Source organism: Microtus pennsylvanicus, chromosome 9 (genome assembly GCF_037038515.1).
Source record: "Microtus pennsylvanicus isolate mMicPen1 chromosome 9, mMicPen1.hap1, whole genome shotgun sequence".
Taxonomy (NCBI): domain Eukaryota; kingdom Metazoa; phylum Chordata; class Mammalia; order Rodentia; family Cricetidae; genus Microtus; species Microtus pennsylvanicus.
Genome location: NC_134587.1, coordinates 65,968,450 through 65,990,443, shown reverse-complemented (window position 1 = coordinate 65,990,443; position 21,994 = coordinate 65,968,450). Strand labels below are relative to the sequence as shown.

The following is a 21,994-nucleotide window of genomic DNA, read 5'->3' as shown; positions in this document are numbered from 1 at the left end:
GTTCAATTCCTAGCACCCACACAGCACTCACAACTGTCTGTAACCCCGTTTCCAGGGGATTCAAAGCCTCCTTCTGGCCTTTGAGGGCACCAAACATGCATTTGATGCAACAGATATACTTTCAGGTAAAGTACCCATGCAAATAAAAAAATATTTTTTAAAAAAGAAATTTTTGCCAAACAGCACTTTTCTATATTTTCTTCTGTTTTATAGTTTTCTTTCTTATGCTAGGTGTATGTTTCATCTTGAGGCTGTCAGTCCTTGTCTAATGTAAAGTTGAGGTAAAGATCAAAGTTTGCAGTTTGCAAATGTTGAAATTCAATTACCATGACTGTTTATTGAACGGTTGTTTTTGGAAACTGTAAACATCAATCGGTCAGCTAGCCTGGTTATAGTTCTGAAATTGTTGTGCTCCCTGTTTGTCTTTGTGTCACACCGTCTCAATCATCGCGGTCTTAGAACTCTTGACAACATCCTGTCCCTGCTCCGCTTGGGACTATTTCACAGTTGTCTTGCCTTCTCCAGGTCCTTTACATCTCGTGTTAATCTTTAGAACAACAGTTGTTGTTCTGAGTGCATACTGTAGCTGTCATTTAGTTTCTGTAGTTTCTCTTCACTGAACGTTTGTGCCGGAGCCGCCTACTTTCTGAATTTAGTGAGATCCCTTTGAGTACCAACCTTGCCAGGTCTCTGCCATGTCATCTCTGTGGCTCTCTCTCTGGCCTTTCTTTCCCAGCTGTCCTTCTTCTGTCCTTAGGAACGACACACCCTGCCCTCCCACAAGCACGGTACCTGTTTCACGCACCCACAGGAGAAACTGATCAACCACATCATATGTGTACAGTTTATAGCCAGCTGTGTTGGTGGTGACCTGTTCTGAAAGAAGTCTTCTTTGGCCTTTTAGAAAAGAATCTGTCTTGCCTCCCAACACTGTGGAATGGCTGTGTGTGTGTGTGTGTGTTTAAAAACAAGCTGCTCTTTGTGTAGGGTTGAGCCCTCATGAGCTTTCCCCCATCCACTTTGGCATGTCGGAATGAGAGCAAGGAGGGGTGGATGGGAGAGTTTGGAAGGAGTAAAGGGAAGGGAGAATGATGTGGTCTTGTTAAAATCTCAAAAAAGGAAAGAAAAAAGAAACTCTGTTCTTGGAGTGGGCATATCTGAAAATTAGGGAGAAAACTGCCATGTTGGGAAACAGCAGTCTCAAGGCTTTCTTACTATCTTGGTGTATTGAAATCTCCATGGTTTTTCTTTTATTCTGGGTTTGTTTTAACCACAGACACTTTTTAAAAAATATTTATTTATTATGTATTCAATATTCTTCCTGCGTGTATGACTGAAGGCCAGAAGAGGGCACCAGACCTCATTACAGATGGTTGTGAGCCACCATGTGGTTGCTGGGAATTGAACCCAGGACCTTTGGAAGAGCAGGCAATGCTCTTAACCACTGAGCCATCTCTCCAGCCCCCACAGACACTTTTTAAAAAAGCTATTAAGGTGAGTTTCACAGTGCTGTGGAGTAATCCTTCTTACATGCCCAGCTGCTTAGGGTTTAGCTGATTCCAGACATAGTCAAGTTGACAACCAAGACTAGCTATCGGACCAATGGAACTTGAGCAATCAGCCATATTGTGGTGAGTGTATAAATAGCAGCCATATTGTGGTGAGTGTGTAAACAGCAGCCATATTGTGGTGAGTGTGTAAACAGCAGCCATATTGTGGTGAGCGTGTAAATAAATAGCAGCCATATTGTGGTGAGCGTGTAAATAAATAGCAGCCATATTGTGGTGAGCGTGTAAATAAACAGCAGCCATATTGTGGTGAGCGTGTAAACAGCAGTGGTGTCTTTAAAAGCGAGAGCTGCTCAGCTCTTTCTTCTCCCAAAGTTGGTAAAGCTGCACTCAAAAAGGATATTTCCAAAGGAAAGAAAAGCTACAGAAGCACCAGGGCTGTCGCTCAATGGCAGCGCACTTGAAAAAGTCTCTGAGTTCCATCCCTAGCACTGAATAAATAAATAAATAGCTGGGCAGTGGTGGCGCACGCCTTTAATCCCAGCACTTGAGGGGCAGAGGCAGATGGATCTCTGCGAGGCCAGCCTGGTCTACAAGAGCTAGTTCCAGGACAGGCTTCAAAGCTACAGAGAAACCCTGTCTTAAAAAACAACAACAAACAAATAAAAAATAAACGCACTAACAAAATATCTGAGGGGGGAAAATGGGAGAAAACAGGAGAAAAGGTGACCACAGCTGAGAGCTAGCTGGGGAGACCCTCTGGCCCGAGTAATAAGAAGATAGCATTCTCCCTCAAATAAAACAAGGCCTCTAACATGGCGTCAGTCGTCCTAACGTCTGGGGGGAGCTGGCAAGAGATAGCTATTTAGTAAGCTAACGATAGCCCACGATCAACTGTAGCTGGGCCCTGGACCCGCATCATTCCAACCTCTCCACAATAAAAAGTTCCCGCTTTGAAGATGTAGTCTCTTTCTGAGAAGATATTTCACACACATCATCTTCCTGAGGGTTGGGATTACAGATGTGAACCGCCATTGTCTGGGTTTTTTTTTTTTTTTTTTTTTTTGAGACAGGGTTTCTCTGTGGTTTTGGAGCCTGTCCTGGAACTAGCTCTTGTAGACCAGGCTGGTCTCGAACTCACAGAGATCCGCCTGCCTCTGCCTCTGGGTTTTATGTAGGTGACATGTTTACACGACGGGAGTGAAAGATTATAGCAAGACACCTAAATAAACAAACATAGAGAAAACTGTCCAACAAGCGTTAGTTCTTCACAGGAGATTATATACTGCCTCGGAGGAACAGAGAGTTACGGCCTTTTTTTTTTCCTCCTGTTCACACTCTATGTAGTCTTATCACTCAGGAAGCCAGGGAAGATTCAGCGTTCTAGGCCAGTACATTGCAAGACTTTCAATTAAATAGTAACAGCTCAAAGGTAGATCTCAATTTAAGATTTTGTCTGCAAGCTGTGCAAACATGGACACCCAACATCTGAGCTCATCCCGCCTGAGAGATGTAGTCACAACCCACTTGAGTTATGTAGTTCGAGAGAGCATTTGTGAATATATACTCCTCAGGGAAGTTTCCAGCTGCGTCCTCGGTGAGAGCACCAGCAGCCGTCTGGCTGTGTCTGAAGACTTGTCCTGACTTGTCCACCCTAGTCCTGTTAGATCCTGAGGATTCAACGAGCCCGCTCCGCCTCCGTCGTCCATCCAGCTGGAAGAGCATCGTTTGATTTTTTGAAAACTCTCACCAGGCTGCCAACCGTACGGACTCCGGGACGGCCCCGCCCCTCGTCCCGGCCCCGCCCCCTCCTCGCTCATTGGTCCGTTCAATCCACGCCGGCGCCGAGGCGCGCACTTTAAGAGATGGCAGAGTCCAGGAAACGCTTCCCAGGCCGATCTGGGAGGAACACCTTGCCGGTGCCCCGGGACCTGCAGCTGCCCCCGACCAAGAGAGACCAGCCGGCCTTCAGAGGTGAGCGGCGGCGCCTCACGTCCTCCGGAGAGCCTACTCCGTGTCTCGGTGCAAGCCGCCCGGGGCAGCGGTTTTAGCGCGGTGGTCCGGGGTGGGGGGGCGGGGCCGCATGGACCCCGACTGCGCCTGCGCGCCGGTTCTCTTGCTCTGAGTGCCGAGGCGAGGCTGGGGTGTTGGCGGACGTCCTGGACCTTTTGGAAAACTGGAGTTGAATGGGTCTGCGGCAGTAACACGGAAAGTGTTTCCTCACCCAACTTAGCTCTGTAAGTTGGTCAGAAACTTGGAGACTGGTACCTCATCTCTGCAGTTGTTTCTTGTAGACTGGCTTTCTGAAACTGTGTGTCGAAGTGGTGTTCCCTGGGAAACGCGGTTATCTGTCTGTCGGCAGTGTCTGTCCGTCTGTCTGGTACTTCTGGACTGCAGAGAATGTGTTCTTACTCAGGGCAGTTGTGAACGTCAGGCTGGCTAGGTTTCTCTATGCTAGACACAAACTAGAATCCTCAGAGAGAGGAGAGAACCTACATTGAGAAATGCGTCCATAAAATCAGGCTGTAGGCAGGTCTGTATTACATCTTCTCTCTCTCTTCTTTCTTGATTGATTGATTAGATTTTAGCCGGCATGTATGTCTGTGTGAGGGTGTCGGATCCCCTGGAACAGGAATTACAGTGCGACAGTGTGAGCTGGCACGTGGGTGCTGGGAATTGAACCCGGGTCCTCTGGAAGAGCAACTTAACCGCTGAACCATCTCTCCAGTCCCGCCTCCCCCCCCCCCCCTTAAATCTATCCGTCTCTCTCTCTCTTTTTTTTTTTTTTTTGAGGGGAGGGCGGAGTCCGAGATAGGGTTTCCCTGTGTAGCCTGTTCTTTGGAGCCTGCTCTGGAACTGCTCCGTAGGCAGAGCAGGCCGGTCTCTAACTTATGGAGATTAAAAGCGTGCGCAACCACCGCCCCGGGTAGCTTCTTAATTGCTTCTCTCTTAAGAGATTGAGGGAGAGGGCTGTGAGGGGGAGGGTCCAGCCCATTGTGGGCGGAGCTACCCCTGGGCTGTCTTGGGCGCTGTAAAAATGCTGGCAAAGCAAGCCAGTAAGCAACTTTACTCCTTGGCCTCCAAATTCATGCCCGTAACTGCTTTTGAGGATGAATTGTTCTATGGAATTGTTAATAAAACGAATTCTTTCTTCCCCAAGTTGCTTTTCAGTGTTTAATCACAACAATAGTAACCCTGTGACAGCACCTTTTATGGTAATTTCTGATGAATGGGATCATTTCTCTAAGTTGAGAAATTTCCTATTATATAAAAATAATTTATTTTCCCAGGGACACTTATGACTAGTTAAGGTGCTCTATAGTGGCATTTGTTTTATTCTGGCTAGTGCCCAAGGAAGAGCCAGCCTTGACTTAGAAGATTTAATAGTATATTGAAATTACTTTAGACTAGCGCATTTTACACACGCTGTCATCCTTCCATCACTTTTGCGTCCCAGCGCCAGGTTACACTTTGAACAGTGTAACCAGAGACAGGAGACTGCACATCTGTACACTTGGGAAGGCAGGACATTGGCACAGCAAAGATGATTGCCAGATTTATTTAAGTATACCAGTGTTATTCTTTTCTGAATAAATTGGGTCGTCATTCCCCAGATGGAACTATTAAAATTCTTTTATAAAGCTCCAGTTTAAAATTCTGTGTCATAGGGTCTGTTTTCACCCTGAGAAAGTAGCCGTCTATAACGGAGGTAGTTCCTTCACAGTCTCTACACGAGAGGCAGGAAACTGACTCCAGGAGTTCAGAGTTCCAGGTCCAAAGGCCTAAACCAGCAACTCCCAACCTGTGGGTCGTGACCCCTTTGGGGTTACATATCAGATATCCTACATATCAGATATTTACATTACGATTCATAAGTGGCAAGGTTAATTATGAAGCAGCAATGAGATAATTTTACGGTTGGTGGTCACCACGACCTGACCCATTTCACTCAGGCATTTAATTCTCCATAATCAGTTGGCTTTTTAAATGTACCTGATTTTGAGGAGTACTTTATATTAAACAAATTTTAAGTTCGCTTTTAAACTTGTTTTGAGTGACCTGCTTTAGGGATTGCCTTTGACAGCACACACAGAAGATTGTACTGGGAGATGTAAATTGGTCTCCCCAGCTCATCTTAGTTCTCTAAATGAATTAACATTTGTACTTAGTGTGACTACAAACACAATTCTGGGCGCATGAAGAACATTTGTTACTTTTTTAGCTTTTATTTTATTTTATTTTGAGACAGGGTGTCCCTACATAGCCCTGGCTGTCCTTGAACTCACTCTGCAGACCACGCTGGCCTGGAACCACAGAGCTCTACCTGTCTCTCTGCCTTTGCAGTGCTGGGACCAAAGATGTGCACCTCCCACCCAGCCATTTAATCACTTGTAAGGTGATTGGTCACTAATTTTTGGTTTTTCAAGACAGGTTTTCTCTGTAGCTTTTGGAGCCTGACCTGGCACTAGCTCTTGTAGACCAGGCTGGCCTTGAACTCACAGAGATCCGCCTGCCTCTGCCTCCCGAGTTCTGGGATTAAAAGCACGGGCCACCTCCGCCCGGCTCAATCACTAATTTTTATGCCCAAAATTACCTTTGTTTTAACAGTTTACAATGAATTAGCAACTCTAAACAACATTAGGATTTTATAAACTAAGGTAGTTTATCCCTGGTAAAATTTCCGAGGCTTAAAAATGACATTTTTTTAAATTGAAGCGATTTTCATTCCAATATATACTTTATACACTAAATACAGTTCATGGAGAAAGTGGGAACCTCTTTATTCTGGATAGTGTAGATGTAAATAAATCTAGGTCAATTTAACAGATCTTTTATATTCAGTAGCTCATGTAGTCACAAAAGTACAATTATAGCCTAAGTCAATTTTACCGAGCTTTTATATTCAGTCGCTCATTTTATCATAAGAGTGTAACTATAGCAGAGACCGGGAAGATTGGTCGCCATCAGGAGACCAAGAATAAAAGGTGTACAGTTAATTCTTACCACAGCTCTGCATGACTCAGTTTCTCCAGTTAAACCTTAAAAACGTTAAGACACAAGGTGACAAGCGACAAGACACCGTTAAGTCAGCTGTTGTCAACATGCATGGACCATTGTGTGCAGAGGAACATTAGATCCTTTTAGCTGTTAGTCCATAAGGCCTGTTTGACATGTTCAGACTCTCTGGCTTGGCTTCAAGCGTTTATGGTTGTGTTCCTGTCTTTATTTATCTATTTAGCCCATCTAAAAGAATTTAACCCTTGCTAGAGATATAACTTCAAATTGATATCTTAAGTTTTTTGTTTTACAACCTCACTGATCCTGAGAAAGTTCAGTCTCATCCAGAACTAGAGATAGCAGTAACCATGAGTGAGAGAACATGCTGTGGAAACAAGGACAAACAAGTTGTGGATAGTTTTAGTAACCCTTTTTATTGTCCTGGAAATATATCTTAAGCGTTATTTTTAAATCACCTTGACTGGACAGTTTTAAAATTTGAATGCTAAGCTGAGCATGGTGGCTCATACTTTTAATTCCAGTTCTTGGGGAGGCAGAGGCGGGCTGATCTCTGAGTTCAGAAAGTTCCAGGGCAGCCAGGACTACACAGAAAAACCCCATCTCAAAAAGCAAAAAAATTAAATACCGTGAGATGTAACCGTAGCAAATTTGTCATTTGCAGTAAGAAGTTTTCCCTAAAGGGGGTGTTGTGCCCCTCCTCCCCTTAGTTTTTCCCATTCTCCATACCCTATCTCCAGAAACCTTGAGGCCTCATGACATCAGGGCCTGATTGCGTACAGCTAGCTGGGAGGAATACCTCACCCAGGTTAGGGTGCAGTGACTTTTCTCCTGGAGCAGATATTAGCTAACATCTAACGAGTCCGGCTGTGTGATTATAAGTGAGCACAGCTGGAGTTCTGTCTGAAGATGGCAGTTGTTTAACTACAACACTTGCAACATCTATTTTTTTTTTTTTTTTTTTTTTTTTGGCTTTTCTAGATGGTTTCTCTGTAGCTTTGGAGCCTGTCCTGGAACTAGCTCTGTAGACCAGACTGGCCTCGAACTCACAGAGATCCGCCTGCCTCTGCCTCCCAAGTGCTGGGATTAAAGGCGTGCGCCACCACCGCCTGGCAACATCATCTTAATAAAGAAGTTGAATCCAAATTACACACGTAGGGTAATGCACTAAATTAATACACCTGTGAACAATCTGTTGCACCATTAGGCCCTGTAAGTGTCCAGGCAAACTGAATGAAAAAAAGAAATAAAGGGCTGGAGAGATGGCTCAGTGGTTAAGAGCATTGCCTGCTTTTCCAAAGGTCCTGAGTTCAATTCCCAGCAACCACATGGTGGCTCACAACCATCTGTAATGAGGTCTGGTGCCCTCTTCTGGCCTGTAGACAAACACACAGACAGAATATTGTATGCATAATAAATAAATAAATATTTTAAAAATAAATAAATAAATAGGAAAGGAAAGGACTCGCTGACTGCTCCTAGGTGAGGTGGAGGAGGCACGTGGGAAAGAGCATAGTCAGAAAGCGAGATGTTGGGGGAGTACAGAGTGGATATGGACAGGCTGAGCTGGGGGGAGGAGGGAGAAGGGAGAGAAGGGAGCTGGGGGCTGCAGCCAGGAGGCCAGAGGTACCAGAGAGAAAGGGTAGCCATAATATCTGGATTATATAGGGAAGAACAGCCTAGCCCCTGAACTGGAGAGGTCAGGGTATGCCAGCCATACCCTGTAACAGGTAGAGACTGAAGGATGCTGGGAGACCTTGACTTATTAGCATGTGGATCTTTAAATTCATGTTTATATCATCTAACAATTTAGCTGTGGGAGCCCTGTTAAATCTGTGCTGCTGGAGTTACTGCTGGAAGATTTTAGACAGTGGGTCTCTAGCCTTCCGTATAGTTTTCCATTAGCTGTTTTTATTATAGGCATCTTTATACTGTGAGATAACAGTAGGAGCCCCTGTTGGAAATAGTTTACCTATTAAGTATTAAGTTTACAGTGACTTCTTCCACAGCAAGGGAACCCCAGAACAGAAAGACTCCGGGAAGAGCAAGCCTGTGGACTCAGCATACCTTGTCTTCAGGTCCCTCGGAGAGGCACAACTTAAGAGTTTTTTCTGGCCCAGAGAAACTAGCTGTGCACCCTGGTGACCACTCTGACGTGGGCCCTGGTCTCCCTGGTGGCAGGAAAGTGAGGGGACTCATGCAGGGAGCCCACTCAGTGGAGACTGTATGGCCCACTCATGACCTGCTAGAGAAGCCAGAACCATTTGCTTGTTTGAATAGGATTACAAACTCCTTCTGCATATGGAAGGAGCCCAAGTCTTTTTTTTTTTTCCAAGTCAAAGCACGACAAAAAAATGAACGGGAGGCTCCTGTGTTCATGCCAAGGTTACAACAGACCCTCTTTGTTTTTGTTTGTTTTTTTTCAGACAGGGTTTCTCCAGGTAGCTTTGGAGCCTGTCCTGGAATTGTAGACTAGGCTGGCCTTGAATTTAGAGACCCGCCTGCCTCTGCCTCCTAGCCCTGGTATTAAAGGCTCGTACCGCGGCCTAGCTCCCTCCATTGTTTTTTCTTAATGGAAAACCTGTCTGTTCTGTGCCCTCCTTACCCCACAGTGTGGGGCCTGGTTGAGACCGGATGCCAGTGGTGGCAACCGTCCTTGTCCTGCAGGAGTCCTGTTGACTGAGTGTGGACCAGTGAGCAGCAGACTGGAGAGTCTGGAGCGCCCTTCAGAGGAAGTGCTAGACATATTTTGGGGAGCACTCCTCCTCTTCCAGGACTCCCCCAGCCATTTGAGCAGCCTTTCCAGCAGCACAAGGGGCTGGTGAAGGAGGCCATGTCCCTGGGGACCTCCATATTTGTTAGAGAGATAACAAGCCTTCCTTGTGAGGAATCACTCTGCACACTAGAGAACGATGAAGGAAAAGCTCTTTGATAGCACTTGTCTGGCTTTTGGCTAACACCCAAAGAAGAACCGGCCTTGAAGAGAAAATTTCAGTTGCTTATATCAGTGATTGTCAACCTTCCTAATGCTGTGACCCTTAATACAGTTATTTATATTGTGGTGACCCCCCAGCCATAAAATTATTTTCATCCCTGCTTCATAACTGTAATTTTACTACTGTTATTAATCATAATATAAATGTCTGTATTTTCTGTCAGTCTTAGGTGACCCCCGTGAAAGGATCGTTGGACTCCCCAAGGGGTCACGACCCCCAGGTTGAGGACCGCTGGCTTATCTGCACTTTAGGCTCGTGCATTTTACATATGCCGTCATCTTCGGTCCTGGCTCCAGGTTACACTCTGAACAGTTTAAACAGACGGGAGCCTGCAAGTCTGGTCACTCAGGCAGATGTGACACAGCAAAGATATGGCCAGAAGTATTTCTTAACTACATCAGTGTTGTTCCTTTCAAATAGCTGTTAGCTAGGGTCATCCTGCCCACCTGGCAGAGCTATGTTTTTACTGATAAGAGCACAGGGGACTTAGTGGTTGTGACCCTACTGTGCACACCTTGAGCAGCTGTTAGAGGACTGTCCTTTGTTATGGGACTAGAGCCAAAAGCTGGTCAGTCCATCCTGGCAGCTTAAATCTTACCTCTAACCTGCCTGGTTAGCCTCACTTACCTGTGGGGTGTTTGTGGGGGCAGTGCTGGCTTCACTAAATTCTGCTTTGTGTGATTTAATGTCTCCTAAGCTAGTGCATTAGGGCCTCCTTTATAACATCTGTTCTGTTCATCTGAATTACTTTCCCATCAGTACAAACAATACTGTCTCAATTTTCCAAGTAAAATAACCTTTTACTCAACCATATTTGATGTTTTAACTAAAGTTGACTTTGTTACTCCTTCCTCTTTAGAACAAAGAAAACAAAAACTCAAGGAATATCTGTTAATACGAAAAACAATGCTTCCATACAAACAAGAAAATCAGATATCCAGGTGAGGTCAAGTTTAATTCAGTTCTGGAGAATTACATTAGAGTTGTCCACTAAGAACCTAACATGTACCACGTTTCTAATTTTTACTTTCCTACTAGCCATATTTAACTTTAAAAAAACAAAATGAATTTTAATAGCACCTAATTCAGTTAAGATTCCGGATACTATTTCAACATGTGGTATTTAAAAGCATTAAGAGGAATGGAAGTGTATTTCAGTAGTAGAATGCTTGCCACCAAAAGCACCACAAAAGGAAAAGCACTATGGCATTTAATTTTCTCCTTTGGTAACAAGACTTGAGGAGATCTGGTGTATATTACCACTTCAGACATCTCAGTTGGTGCCTGTGGCTACTTTATGTGGGTGGTGCACTGGATCATCATTTTCTTTTTTTTTTTTTTTTTCTTTTTTTTTTTTTTTTTTGGTTTTTCGAGACAGGGTTTCTCTGTGGTTTTGGAGCCTGTCCTGGAACTAGCTCTTGTAGACCAGGCTGGTCTCGAACTCACAGAGATCCGCCTGCCTCTGCCTCCCGAGTGCTGGGATTAAAGGCATGCGCCACCACCGCCCGGCTTGGATCATCATTTTCTGTGTGTGTTCAAACTCAAAGGGGAACAGTTAAGTTCCTTTTTATTTTTTTGTTTTTATTGGTTTATATACTCCTACTCTCTTTCGTTCCTCCCTTCTCCCCTTCCACCCTTAATTTTTTTTTCTGTGTGTATATTCACTTGCTCATCCACCTATGCAGGTGCATGCAAGATACAGTACATGTGCAGGTCACAGTAATCTTCAGGCGTGTGTGCCTCTAAATCAAATTGAGGTAGTTGGGCTTAGAGACAAACAGCTGCATCTGCTGGGCCATCTCACTGGTCCAAGAGAAAACTAAGTGTATGTATATGCACAGAGATACTGACGTAGGAGCTATGCTGTGCATTCAGTGTTTGGTTTTGAAGGTCTGCATTCTTTTTTTTTTTTTAAATTTATTTATTCACTATGTTTACAATGTTCTGTCTGTATGTATGCCTGCAGGCCAGAAGAGGGCACCAGACCTCATTACAGATGGTTGTGAGCCACCATGTGGTTGCTGGGAATTGAACTCAGGACCTTAGGAAGAGCAGGCGATGCCCTTAACCGCTGAGCCATCTCTCCAGCCCCCGAAGGTCTGCATTCTAAACACCTTAGCCTCAAACTTGAATTTCTTCTGTCCCCAGGTACAGATCATAAGTTGGTACCACTGCAGCAGTAGTGGGTAGTTTCATGCATCTTGTAGACTATAACTATAGTGCCTAGTTGTTTGGTCAAACAGTAGCCTAGGTGCTGCAGTAAAAGAATCTTTTAAGGCTGGCGTAGTAGCACACGCCTTTAATCCCAGCACTGAGAGGCAGAGCTAGCTCTGTGTGAGTTGTGTGTGAGTTCCAGGACAGTCAGGGCTACACAGAGAAACCCTATCTCAAAAAACAAAAACAAAACAGAAGAAGAGGAGAATCTTTTAGGTGTGACTAATATTTGAATCCATGACTTGGAGGACAGCAGGTGACTCTCCACGTAGGTGGACTTCATCCAATAAGAAAGCAGAGTTTGGGGATGATAATCTTATTCTGATGTTGTTAGGAATTAAATTTCATTTGTTTTAAGATATCAGATTTTGTCAGTTCTACCAAATAATATGTTTTTCCACATTTTAGCGTACTCTGAATTTGTGAATCTGTTTTAGAATTACTGGAATGTCTAGTTGACAATATTTCCTATCTTGATTTTATGCACAGTTGGTATCATTTTGCTAAAGGATCATCAGATGTTATGCTAGTCTATAGCTAAAAAATAGTTGGGCTAAAACTTTAAACCCATCTTGTTTACTCCATTAACTACACAAATATTAATTTACTTCTCACCTCTATTTAAGATTTAAAAAATGGGGCCTTGACTGTAGCTCAGTGGTAGAGCATTTGCTTAGCTTGTACACAATCTCCCTTCCCTTCCCTAACAGTAAATCTCCTTTGTACAGAACTGATAATTTTTTTTTAACTAATAGAGATCAGCAAGTGATGACAGTGGAAGATCCGGTCCAAGAAGGGAAGAAAGTTCTGAAACTCAAAACCGAAATGGTAAGATATGTGTCTAGCACACAGACATTTCCTACGCTCTTTATGAAGAAACAAGTTCTGGCCGGGCGGTGGTGGCGCACGCCTTTAATCCCAGCACTTGGGAGGTAGGGGCAGGTGGATCTCTGTGAGTTCGAGGCTAGCCTGGTCTACAAGAGCTGGTTCCAGGACAGGAACCAAAAACTACAGAGAAACCCTGTCTCGAAAATAAAAAAAAAAAAAAAAGGTTCTGAAGAAACAAGTTCTGGGATATTAACTTCTCTTAACCTTTGTAGGCTGATAAAGAAAATATTGACAACACAGTTGAAAAGAACTGCATTCCCTTAAAAGCTGATGAAGTCACCAGTTCAGAAATACACAACTTGAAGGATCATATTCAAGCTGTCCAAGCTCAGACTATGACATCAGACCAGGAGTGTCACCTTAAAGACAATAAAAAGGTGCAAGCAACTGCAGAGAAGCCCAAACAGGACGCTAACATGCCAAAAAAGCGAGTGCTTGGCTATTACCACGGTCAGGTTGTGCAGTCTAAGATTAACTCGTTTAGAAAGCTCGCGAATGTCAAAGGAGAGACTCCAGCAGCCACCAAAAAACCTCCCGCTACCATGTCGAAGGCCTCAAAGGCTCAGTCTGCGCCTGGAAACGACGTCAGCATAAGAGCCTCAAGTGTGACTGCTGCCGCCACGTTTGTAAAAACCAAGTCTGTGAGCTCTACGTCGAGGAACACACTTGTGCGACCACCTATTAGAAGCCTCCACAGTAACGCCCAGGACGCTGGGAAACAGGGCCCCGCCAGGACCCTTGCCAATGTTACAGTCAGAAAGGGGCCTCTTGAAAAAGACTCACTGCGATCAGAACGGGTTGTATCTGTTGTCGATACCCGTCCTCAGGACACAAAAAGAGATAAGGCACCGTCAAGAAGCATAGCATCTGAAGGTGTAGCCAGGACTAATTTGTCTAATACCAGACTGGTGGAAAAGTCCAAAGCTATCGACCAGCGCAGGTACTCAGTAGCAGGAGCAGCTGTCCATAGGTCAGTGCAGCCCAGAGAAAGCACAGAAGACAGAAAGTAAGTAGATGAAATTCACTTCATCGTCTCAGTTTTCAATAGAATACCACTTGTGAATTTGGCTTGTAATTAATTTCCTTGAATGTATGGGAATTTCTTTAATTGATTATTTTCTGCCACACAGGCAGCTTTATGTATGGAGTAATAAGTCCAAAAAATTGTGTGTTTAAGTGTAGTTTGCTGGTTGCTTTTTGATCTCAGCTGAATGCTAATAACAGCTGAGAGATACCAGTACATTCTTCAGTTCTTTATTTTAGAATGTTTGTTTGTTTATTTATTTATTTATTTTTCTCTCACACATTACATCCTGACAGCAGTTTCCCCTCCCTCCACTCCTCCCAATTCCTCTCCCCACCTTCACACTCCTCCAGACCCATTCCTCCTCCATTTCTCTCCAGAAAAGAGAGGCCTCCTAGGGATGTGTATGGGAGGTCATTGAATCCCCTGGAACTGGAGTTATAGGTGGTTGTTTGCCTCCTGCTGTTGGTGTGAGGAACCAAACCTGGGTCCCCTGCAAGAGCAGTAAGCACTCTTAACCTCTCAGCCATCTCCCAGCTCCCATTCTTGGATTCTGTGAACATATATTTGATCTTGTTATATTCAGGAATTCACCTCTGCAAACATTGTATGTCCCACCAGTTTAGAACTATTTGTAGACTTAAAAGTTTTTTTGGTTTGTGTATGGGTGTTTTGCATACATGTGTGTCTGTGCACCATGTGTGTTCCTGGTGCCCATAGAGACCAGAAGAATGTGCCAGAGCCACTGGAACTAAAGTTACAAATGGTGTGAACCGCCATGGGTGCTGGGAATCACACCACGGCTCTCTGGAAGAGCAGCTGGTGCTGGTGAGCCTTCTCTCCATCCAGCCCCAGATTTGAACTATATTTACCTACTCCAGTTAGCAGGATGCCATCACTAAAATCAAAGTAACGTTTATATTCTGCTTCTGCTCGTAGAGCTCGGATGACTGAGTGGAGAACTGGCAAAGGGAAAGGGCTAAAAAGGCCTCCTAACTTAATAGCTAATCAGTCTGAGCCACAAGGACAGAACAAAAACCCAACCGGGTCCTTTTGGACTACCATGGCAGAAGAAGATGAACAGAGAGTATTTACTGAGAAAGTAAACAAAACAATTTCAGAATGCCTGAACCTGATTAATAAGAAGGTAGAGTCCACTTTTTTTTTAAGTATGAATGACTGTTTTACCTGTGTGAGTGAATGTCCGTGTGTGCATGGTGCCTGCAGAGGCTAGAAGAGGGTGTCAGATGCCCTGGAACCGGAGTTACAGATAACTGTGAGCCACCATGTGGGTGCTGGGAACTGAACCCAGGTCCCCGGCAGAGCAGCCAGTGCTCTCAACCTCAGCACCGTCTCTCCAGCCTTCTAAGGTAGGGTCTTCATTTTTGTGCATTTTATAAGTTAGGATTTTTAAAAAGATTTGTTTATTATTATTAATGTTTATGTACTTAAATGAGTTTATGTGTATCACATGTAAGCAGGTACCAACGGAGGCTAGAAAGTGCTGGATCCCTTGAATCTGGAGGCTCTAGTCAGTTGTGAGCTGCCCAACGCGGGTGCTAGGAACCAGCTCAGGTTCTCCCGTGGAGCATCATCAAGTGCTCTTGGCTGCTGTGCTGTGTGTCCAGCTCCCTCTGTCAACTTTTTATATTGCTCACTGCTCTTGATTATAGTCAGATTATCAGTGGTTTATAGTTTGTAGCTCACATATTTTATTTCTTGGTATTTTAGGGATGTCCAAAAGAAGAAATTTTAGACACATTGAATGACCTGATTAGTAATATTCCAGATGCCAAAAAACTTGTTAAATATTGGATATGTCTTGTACGTTTGGAGCCAATCACAAGTCCTATTGAAAATATTATCTCAATCTATGAGAAGGCCATTCTGGCAGGGGCTCAGGTAAGGTCAGATTTTTACTGCTCTTTGGTTTCACAGTGTAACAATTCAGGGTTATTTTGGAGCACATCATAGTGTAACTTGATAAGATTGTGATTTCATATGTAGTAGTGAATATTTAAAGACCAAAAGAGAACCTGGAAATATGGGTTCAGTGTTCAGCAGCAGGAGCGGTGCCGGCTGCAAGGATTACTTCATGCATGATTTCAACCTTGTAAGACTTCATTTAAGACTTTAGAAAATAGATATAAGCTGAACTAAAAGCTTAATGAAACAGTATTTTAGCACTAAATATCCTCCTGTGCATTTCCCATGATGAACCGGGGGACATTCCGTAGTCATGGCGCTGGCAACAGTGATGTACTACAGGCAGAAATTGTAGAGGTCAGAGGGGGCACTGTGCAGAACTGGGAAACCAGGATCAAAACTGGGCGCGAAATTGAAAACAGAACTGATTATTCTAGAACTGAATTCTGAAACTAGGACTAGGGGCCAGGGCTTCCTTTTACAGTCTTGGGAAGAGCTGCTGCTGCCCGGCAGAGAGTTAAATTTGAACATGTGAAATATGCTGGGTTGACCAACTTAAGGTACTCAGAGACGAGGTACAGGCAGGACCCCACTGCTTTGAGGGTTTTTAGACGGTACTGAGTAGACGGTAACTAGCCATTGCTCATTGACTGTGTTCTGTCAAGCAAGCATTATTAGTTAGGAAAGGTCTACAAATTAGGGATTTTTTTCTTTTAATGATAAAATTCTGTCCTTTAAGTTCATTTTCTTACTCTATTAAGTTGAAAAAAATAACCATTTTCGATCTTAACAACAAATGTTTATTTTAAAATTGGAAAAATTTTCACTGTGTCTAATATGTTCTGTTTATATAACCTTATTTTTGACCATGTAAACTTACTTCTTTTTAAAAACATTTTTAAATTTAAGCCTATTGAAGAGATGCGCCAAACAATCATAGATATTCTAACAACGAAGAGTCAAGAAAAAGTTAATTTGGGTAAGTTTTCCTTCACGTGAATTGTAACTTTGCTAAAATCTACTGATTTGGTTTTCCTTTTATCTTATTTAGCTTTTCTAAAGTGAGGTCTTCTCCATGTTCTCCCACAGACCTACTGTTGAAATTCAGTAGATCTCTTTAGGGCTGGCGACACTGCGACCTAATCACCAACACAACTGCCTTTTTTTTCCTTTTTTAAAACTGAGGCTGTTTGATGAGATAATCTCTAAAGACCTGTTACCCTGTTAAGTTCTATGATCTGTTCTGTATACTAGAAAGTTTGTATATTTATAAAGTTTCAAAGTTGTAAAGGAAATTAATACACATTCAGAAAGGAAAGCAAACTCATTCAGAACACTGTTCCGAGGCACAGTAGTCAGTGCCTGTATTCCCAGTGTGAGCGGAGACTGAGACTGGAGGATTACATGTTTGAAGCTTGATTATATAGACTCACACAGCAACAGCATTAATTTAACGTTCAGAACTCATAAGTCAAGAGCAAAGCTTGAAATAAAGGCAGTGATCTTACTGAACTCTGTTAGATTTAGTTGTCATAATGTCTGTTAGTTCACAAATGTGAGTGCTCTTGTGTTGGAGCGTAGATGTTCAAAATTGAGACATCATCTTGGTGGATTTTTCCTTTGGTAAGTATGAAATGTCCTTCTCCATCTGTTTTGATTAATTTTGGTTTGAAGTCTATTTTGTTAGATATTAGCATAGCTACACCAACTTGCTTCTTAGGTCTGTTTGATTGGAAAATCTTTTTCCAACCCTTTCCTCTGAGGTAAGGCCTGTCTTTGTTGTTGAGGTGTGTTTCTTGTGTCCAGCAGGATGGATCCTGTTTCTGTATCCATTCTGTTAGCTTGTGTCTTTTTATTGGTCAGTTGAGTCCATTGATATTGAGAGATATTAATGGCCACTGATCCTGTTATTATGTTGTTGTTGATGGTGGTGGTTTTGTGTGTGTGTGTCCCTTATTTGGATTTTGTTGGTGTGAGATTATTGCCTGTGTTTTCCTGGGTGTTGTTAACTTCCTTGGTTTGGAGTTTTCCTTCTAGTACCTTCTGTAGGGCTAGATTTGTAGATAGATATATTTAAATTTGACTTTGCCATGAAATATCTTATTTTCTCCATCTATGGTGATTGAAAGTTTTGGGAATAGCAGTCTGGGCTGGCATCTGTAGTCTGCCTAAACTACCTGGCCAGTGACCCCCTGACCCAGCTTCTGGACACTAGCAAATCACTTTAGCTTTCCTTCCTTCCTTCCTTCCTTCCTTCCTTCCTTCCTTCCTTCCTTCCTTCCTTCCTTCCTATTCTATCTTCTCTTGTATTCTTTTGATAGTTCCTATTTTCTTACCTAGATTTTCCATTTTTAGAATTCCCTCAGTTTGTGATCTTTATTGCTTCTATTTTGATTTTCAGGTCTTGAATAGTTTCCTTCCCTGCTTTTATTTTATTTTTATTTTTGTATTCTTTAAGGGATTTATTGATTTCCTCCTATTCTTTGGTTGTCTTTTCCTCAAATTTTAAAGGGAGTTTTTCATTTCCTCTTCAAAGACCTCTATCATAAAGTTGTTTTTAAGGTCATTTTTTTGTGTTTTAAGAATATTCAGGTCTTATCTGGGCGGTGGTGTCACACTCCTTTAATCCCAGCACTCGGGAGGCAGAGGCAGGCAGATCTCTGTGAGTTCAAGGCCAGCCAGGGCTGTTACACAAAAAGATCCTGTCTTGCTGTCATGGGATAGGTGGGCTGTGGTAGTGACACACTGCCATGGCTGTTGCTAATTGCATTCTTACACTGGAGTCGAGGAATCTGGTTTTGAGATGATTATAAGGCTAGATCCTGATTTCTGAGTTTGTCTCTGTTGGACGGTGCTTCACTCCTTGATTTCTGTTTCTTCTTTGGTCTTCTAGTCTTTGTGGCCTGGATTTCTGGTGGCTGGCATGACCTCTGATCTAGTAGGGAGTCTCTGTCCTTTGGTGCAGCAGTGGGTCTTTGTTCTTCTGACTAGTAGTATGGCCTCTTTTTCTGACTTCAGTGGTCTCCACCTGAGCTGCTGAAGTCTTTTCCTCCGGTTGGTGTGGTCTGTTCTTCCAGCTGGAATGGGCTATACCTGGACAGATGAAGTGCGCTAGAGTTGGGGGTTAACCTGCTTTCTTGTATTTTCCAGGACCACTCTTGGGTGGCACCATTCCCTATGGGATGGGCCCAACCACATCAGTCATTAATAAGAAAATTCCCCACAGGCTTGTCCACAGACCGGTCTTGGGTGGGCATTTTCTCAATTCAAATTCCCTCTTCCCAAATGACTCTAGCCTGTGTCAAGTAGACGTAAAAGTAGCTAGTCCATTCCTTTTTATAGGTGACAACAACCCTTTGTTCTTACCTCACGTATAATGTTTATCTAATTTACTAGTTAATTCTTCTTCAACTGTGCCGTGCATGATCTTAAGAAATGGGATGGTTTCATTCTTGAATCTGTATTGCGCAAAGGATATTAAATACTTGTTAAGCCCTCGGCAGCAGTCTACAGAGGAAAAGTAATGACTGGGAGATGCAGTTTGGTTCTGTTATTTTGAAATTTCAAGTTTAAATCTTCAAAATTTTCTGTAGGAGAAAATACTGAGGAGGCTCATGAAACCAAGGGACATAGCCAGGAAGTAAAAACTGAAGACACAAGTGTCACTCTAGAGCCAGGAGATCCAGGAGCGGAAAATGAGTGTCAGAGGAACGTTCAAGTTTGTGAAAACAGCCAGGACCAAGAAGCAAAGGATCCAACCAACGATTTTACAACCCCTGATTCAAAAACTGAAGCAGGCTGCCTAATTAAATATAATGTATCTTCTACACCATGCTTGCAAAGGTAAAGGTTTAAAATGTAATCTGGTTTGTTTTCATAAAGAATGTTAATGCCAAGGGTCAGATCCAGAGCCCTGATGTGGTGGCTCACGTGTACAGTCACAGCGCTGGGGAGACTGCGGCAGTTAGGTCGCTGTGGATTGAAGTCCAGCCTAGACTACCCTGTTTCAGACAAAACACAACAAGAAAGAAAATTATCAAAGAAGTAGAAGGTCATTGGGACAGTTCACCTTTTGGTTACTGTACTGGCTTTGTTTTTTCCTACATGATGCTACTTTGCAAAAGCCTGAGCTGGTTTTCCACCGCAGGCCATCTGTCCCACCCTCAGCTTTCCCCAGACATTTGTTTTAAGGATTTATTTTTATGAATATGGGTATGGGTGTTTGGCCTGTATATGTATGTATCTTGCACCACATGCATGTAATACCCACAGAAGCCAGAAGAGGGCGGTGGATTCATTCCCCTGGGACTAGAGTCACTGGACAGTGTTAAGCTGCCTGTCTTGTAATGCTGGGATTTGAACCTGGGCCCTTCCCACCAAGCATTTTCAAAAGTAAGACTTTTTTGGGTTTACATTTATCACTGTATTATTAATGACTGTCGGGCTTTTTTACAGCTACTCAAGTGTCCTTATGATGCAGATTGCTCACTTCTGGGAACCTGTATCACCTCTCCCTTTCTATAAGACAGTCTGTCACATGGCTGCCACATAGGAGTACACTACGAGAAAAAGTGTAAGATAAACACTTGAACATGTTTTTGAATTTGTGAAATAATTTTGTTTTTCAGTATGAAGAAGTTGCAACATGGTAAAAATTCCACATTTAAAGAGCTAAAGTTTCTCACACCGGTGAGACGTTCACGCCGCATTCAGGAGAAGACTTCACAATTGCCGGACATGTTAAAAGACCACGACCCTTCTGTGTCCTCCCTGGAACAGCTGTCTGATTTGGGGGAGGATGCTTTTGTTTGCCGCCCTAATGCAGCGCTGTACCCTCTGTTCTCTGAGACTGACCTAGCGGGGCAGAAACAGTGCTCCTGAGCCAGGAGGGTTGTGTTATTCCTGTGGTGGTTCTCGTATGCAGGTCTGAAGCCGCCCATATGCCCACGTACAATACAGTGAACTTCCTAAGCTTGTTTATTGTTTTTGAAATAGGTTAGCTTCTTCACTTCACTAATTACTTACAGTAATGAGACATAACCAGAAAATGGACTTTATTTAAATTTATATTTTACATTGACTTTTTATCTAATATGTTTATAATAAATATCTGTATAATGTTCTAATGACATTTTATTTATTGATTGACTTAGTTAATGCTGGAACTGACTTTAGGATCCTACTATGGGGCTACAGTCTGCTTCAATATGCATTTATTTCAACAACTACATTATGTGGGTTCAGAGTGTGGTCCCAATTGAGCTCTGTCCTAACAAGGCAAGGTTGTGGATCCAGTCCCTAGCACTGCAGGAACAAATTCTTTGGCCACAGTAACCGGATTTAAACTTTGCCTTTGAAATACACTGCTAAATTTGCATTACTTAGTGTGTGTGTGTGTGTGTGTGTGAGAGAGATGAAATGCCTGACAGAAACAAAGGAGAGTTTATTCTGTTTCGAGTGCAGTCCACCAGGCCGAGGAAGGCACGGTAGAGGAACGAGCCTGTCCGCTGCAGAGGGTAGAGGGTACTGCTTACACAGTGGTGGGTAAACCGAGGGCAGGTGTGACCTTCACAGGCTCTTTAGTTACCTGCTCAGCAGCCTTCCAGACAGTGCCTGAGGCTGGGGATAATTCAGATTCAAAAGTGGGTGATGCCTAGGGACCAAAGCTTCATGAGTGCTAGGCAGGTACTGTGTGGATGAGCCACGTGCTCAGCCCCTGTTCTTGACCTCTGATGTTAACCTCTGCATCTAGACCTGGGTCTCCCCCACAGCCAGTTCACATCACGCCTACCTTTCACAGGGCAGTTTCTTTTTTTTTGAGATTTATTTTTATGTGCATGAGTGTTTTGCCTGCTATATATCTGTGTACCACAGGAGTGCAGAAGTCAGAAGAAGGCGTGGGCCCTCCTGGGACGGGAGTAACAGGTTGTGAGCTGCCATGTGGGACCTGGGGATTGAATCTGGGTCTGTCCTTCTCTTCGGGCATTTTCAAAATCAAGACATTTTGGTTGTCAAGGTAGTGGTTCACACATTTAACCCCAGCATGGGTGGCAGATCTGTGGTCTCCAGGCCAGTCTGGTCTTCACAGTGAAACCCTATTTCAGAAAGTAAAAAGATGGGGAGATGGGGTTGTGCACACTGCTGTCAGCTTGGGTACAGGGGCCAGAGATACTGACCACAACAGACCACAGCCTCAGTGAAGAATAGAGTCCCAGATGTCAACAGTGCTGAAGCTCAGGAGCCCTGATCTGGATTCCGCTCCTCTTTCCTCGGTGCCGTTTAAGGACTGGCCCGATAAAGTGATGGATTCCGAGGTCGTCAGAGGTCATCGTTCCTCTTGACTCTTGCGCTGTCGCGGCTTCTTTGGCTTCACTTACAGTTCTTTGGGTGTTCTCCCCATTGCGACCTTCCAGAGCAGTGTT

General features: G+C 43.6%; 1 protein-coding gene across 2 annotated transcripts; it reads left to right on the top strand.

Moving 5' to 3' along the window:
- The first annotated feature begins 3,318 nt into the window (after positions 1-3,318).
- Positions 3,319-20,759, top strand: Ckap2 (cytoskeleton associated protein 2). Of its 2 annotated transcripts, none has more exons than XM_075986301.1 (9): positions 3,319-3,482; positions 10,380-10,461; positions 12,490-12,562; positions 12,835-13,628; positions 14,586-14,793; positions 15,378-15,548; positions 16,482-16,551; positions 19,166-19,415; positions 20,201-20,759. In XM_075986301.1, the coding sequence occupies exons 1-9, from the start codon at positions 3,374-3,376 to the stop codon at positions 20,451-20,453; spliced, it is 2,010 nt and encodes a 669-aa protein (XP_075842416.1). In that variant the 5' UTR covers positions 3,319-3,373; the 3' UTR covers positions 20,454-20,759. The 2 variants fall into 2 exon arrangements, with proteins under 2 accessions (XP_075842416.1, XP_075842418.1); XM_075986303.1 differs by lacking the exon at positions 3,319-3,482 and adding an exon at positions 3,650-3,716 and having other exon boundaries at positions 20,201-20,758.
- Positions 20,760-21,994: the final 1,235 nt, after the last annotated feature.

Bases quoted from the DNA above. Each gene is read 5' to 3' on its own strand.
- Ckap2 (XM_075986301.1), top strand. From the start codon at position 3,374: ATGGCAGAGTCCAGGAAACGCTTCCCAGGCCGATCTGGGAGGAACACC. The intron at 13,629-14,585 runs GTAAGTAGATGA...TTCTGCTCGTAG, and splicing joins GAAAGCACAGAAGACAGAAA to AGCTCGGATGACTGAGTGGA. The intron at 15,549-16,481 runs GTAAGGTCAGAT...TTTAAATTTAAG, and splicing joins CCATTCTGGCAGGGGCTCAG to CCTATTGAAGAGATGCGCCA.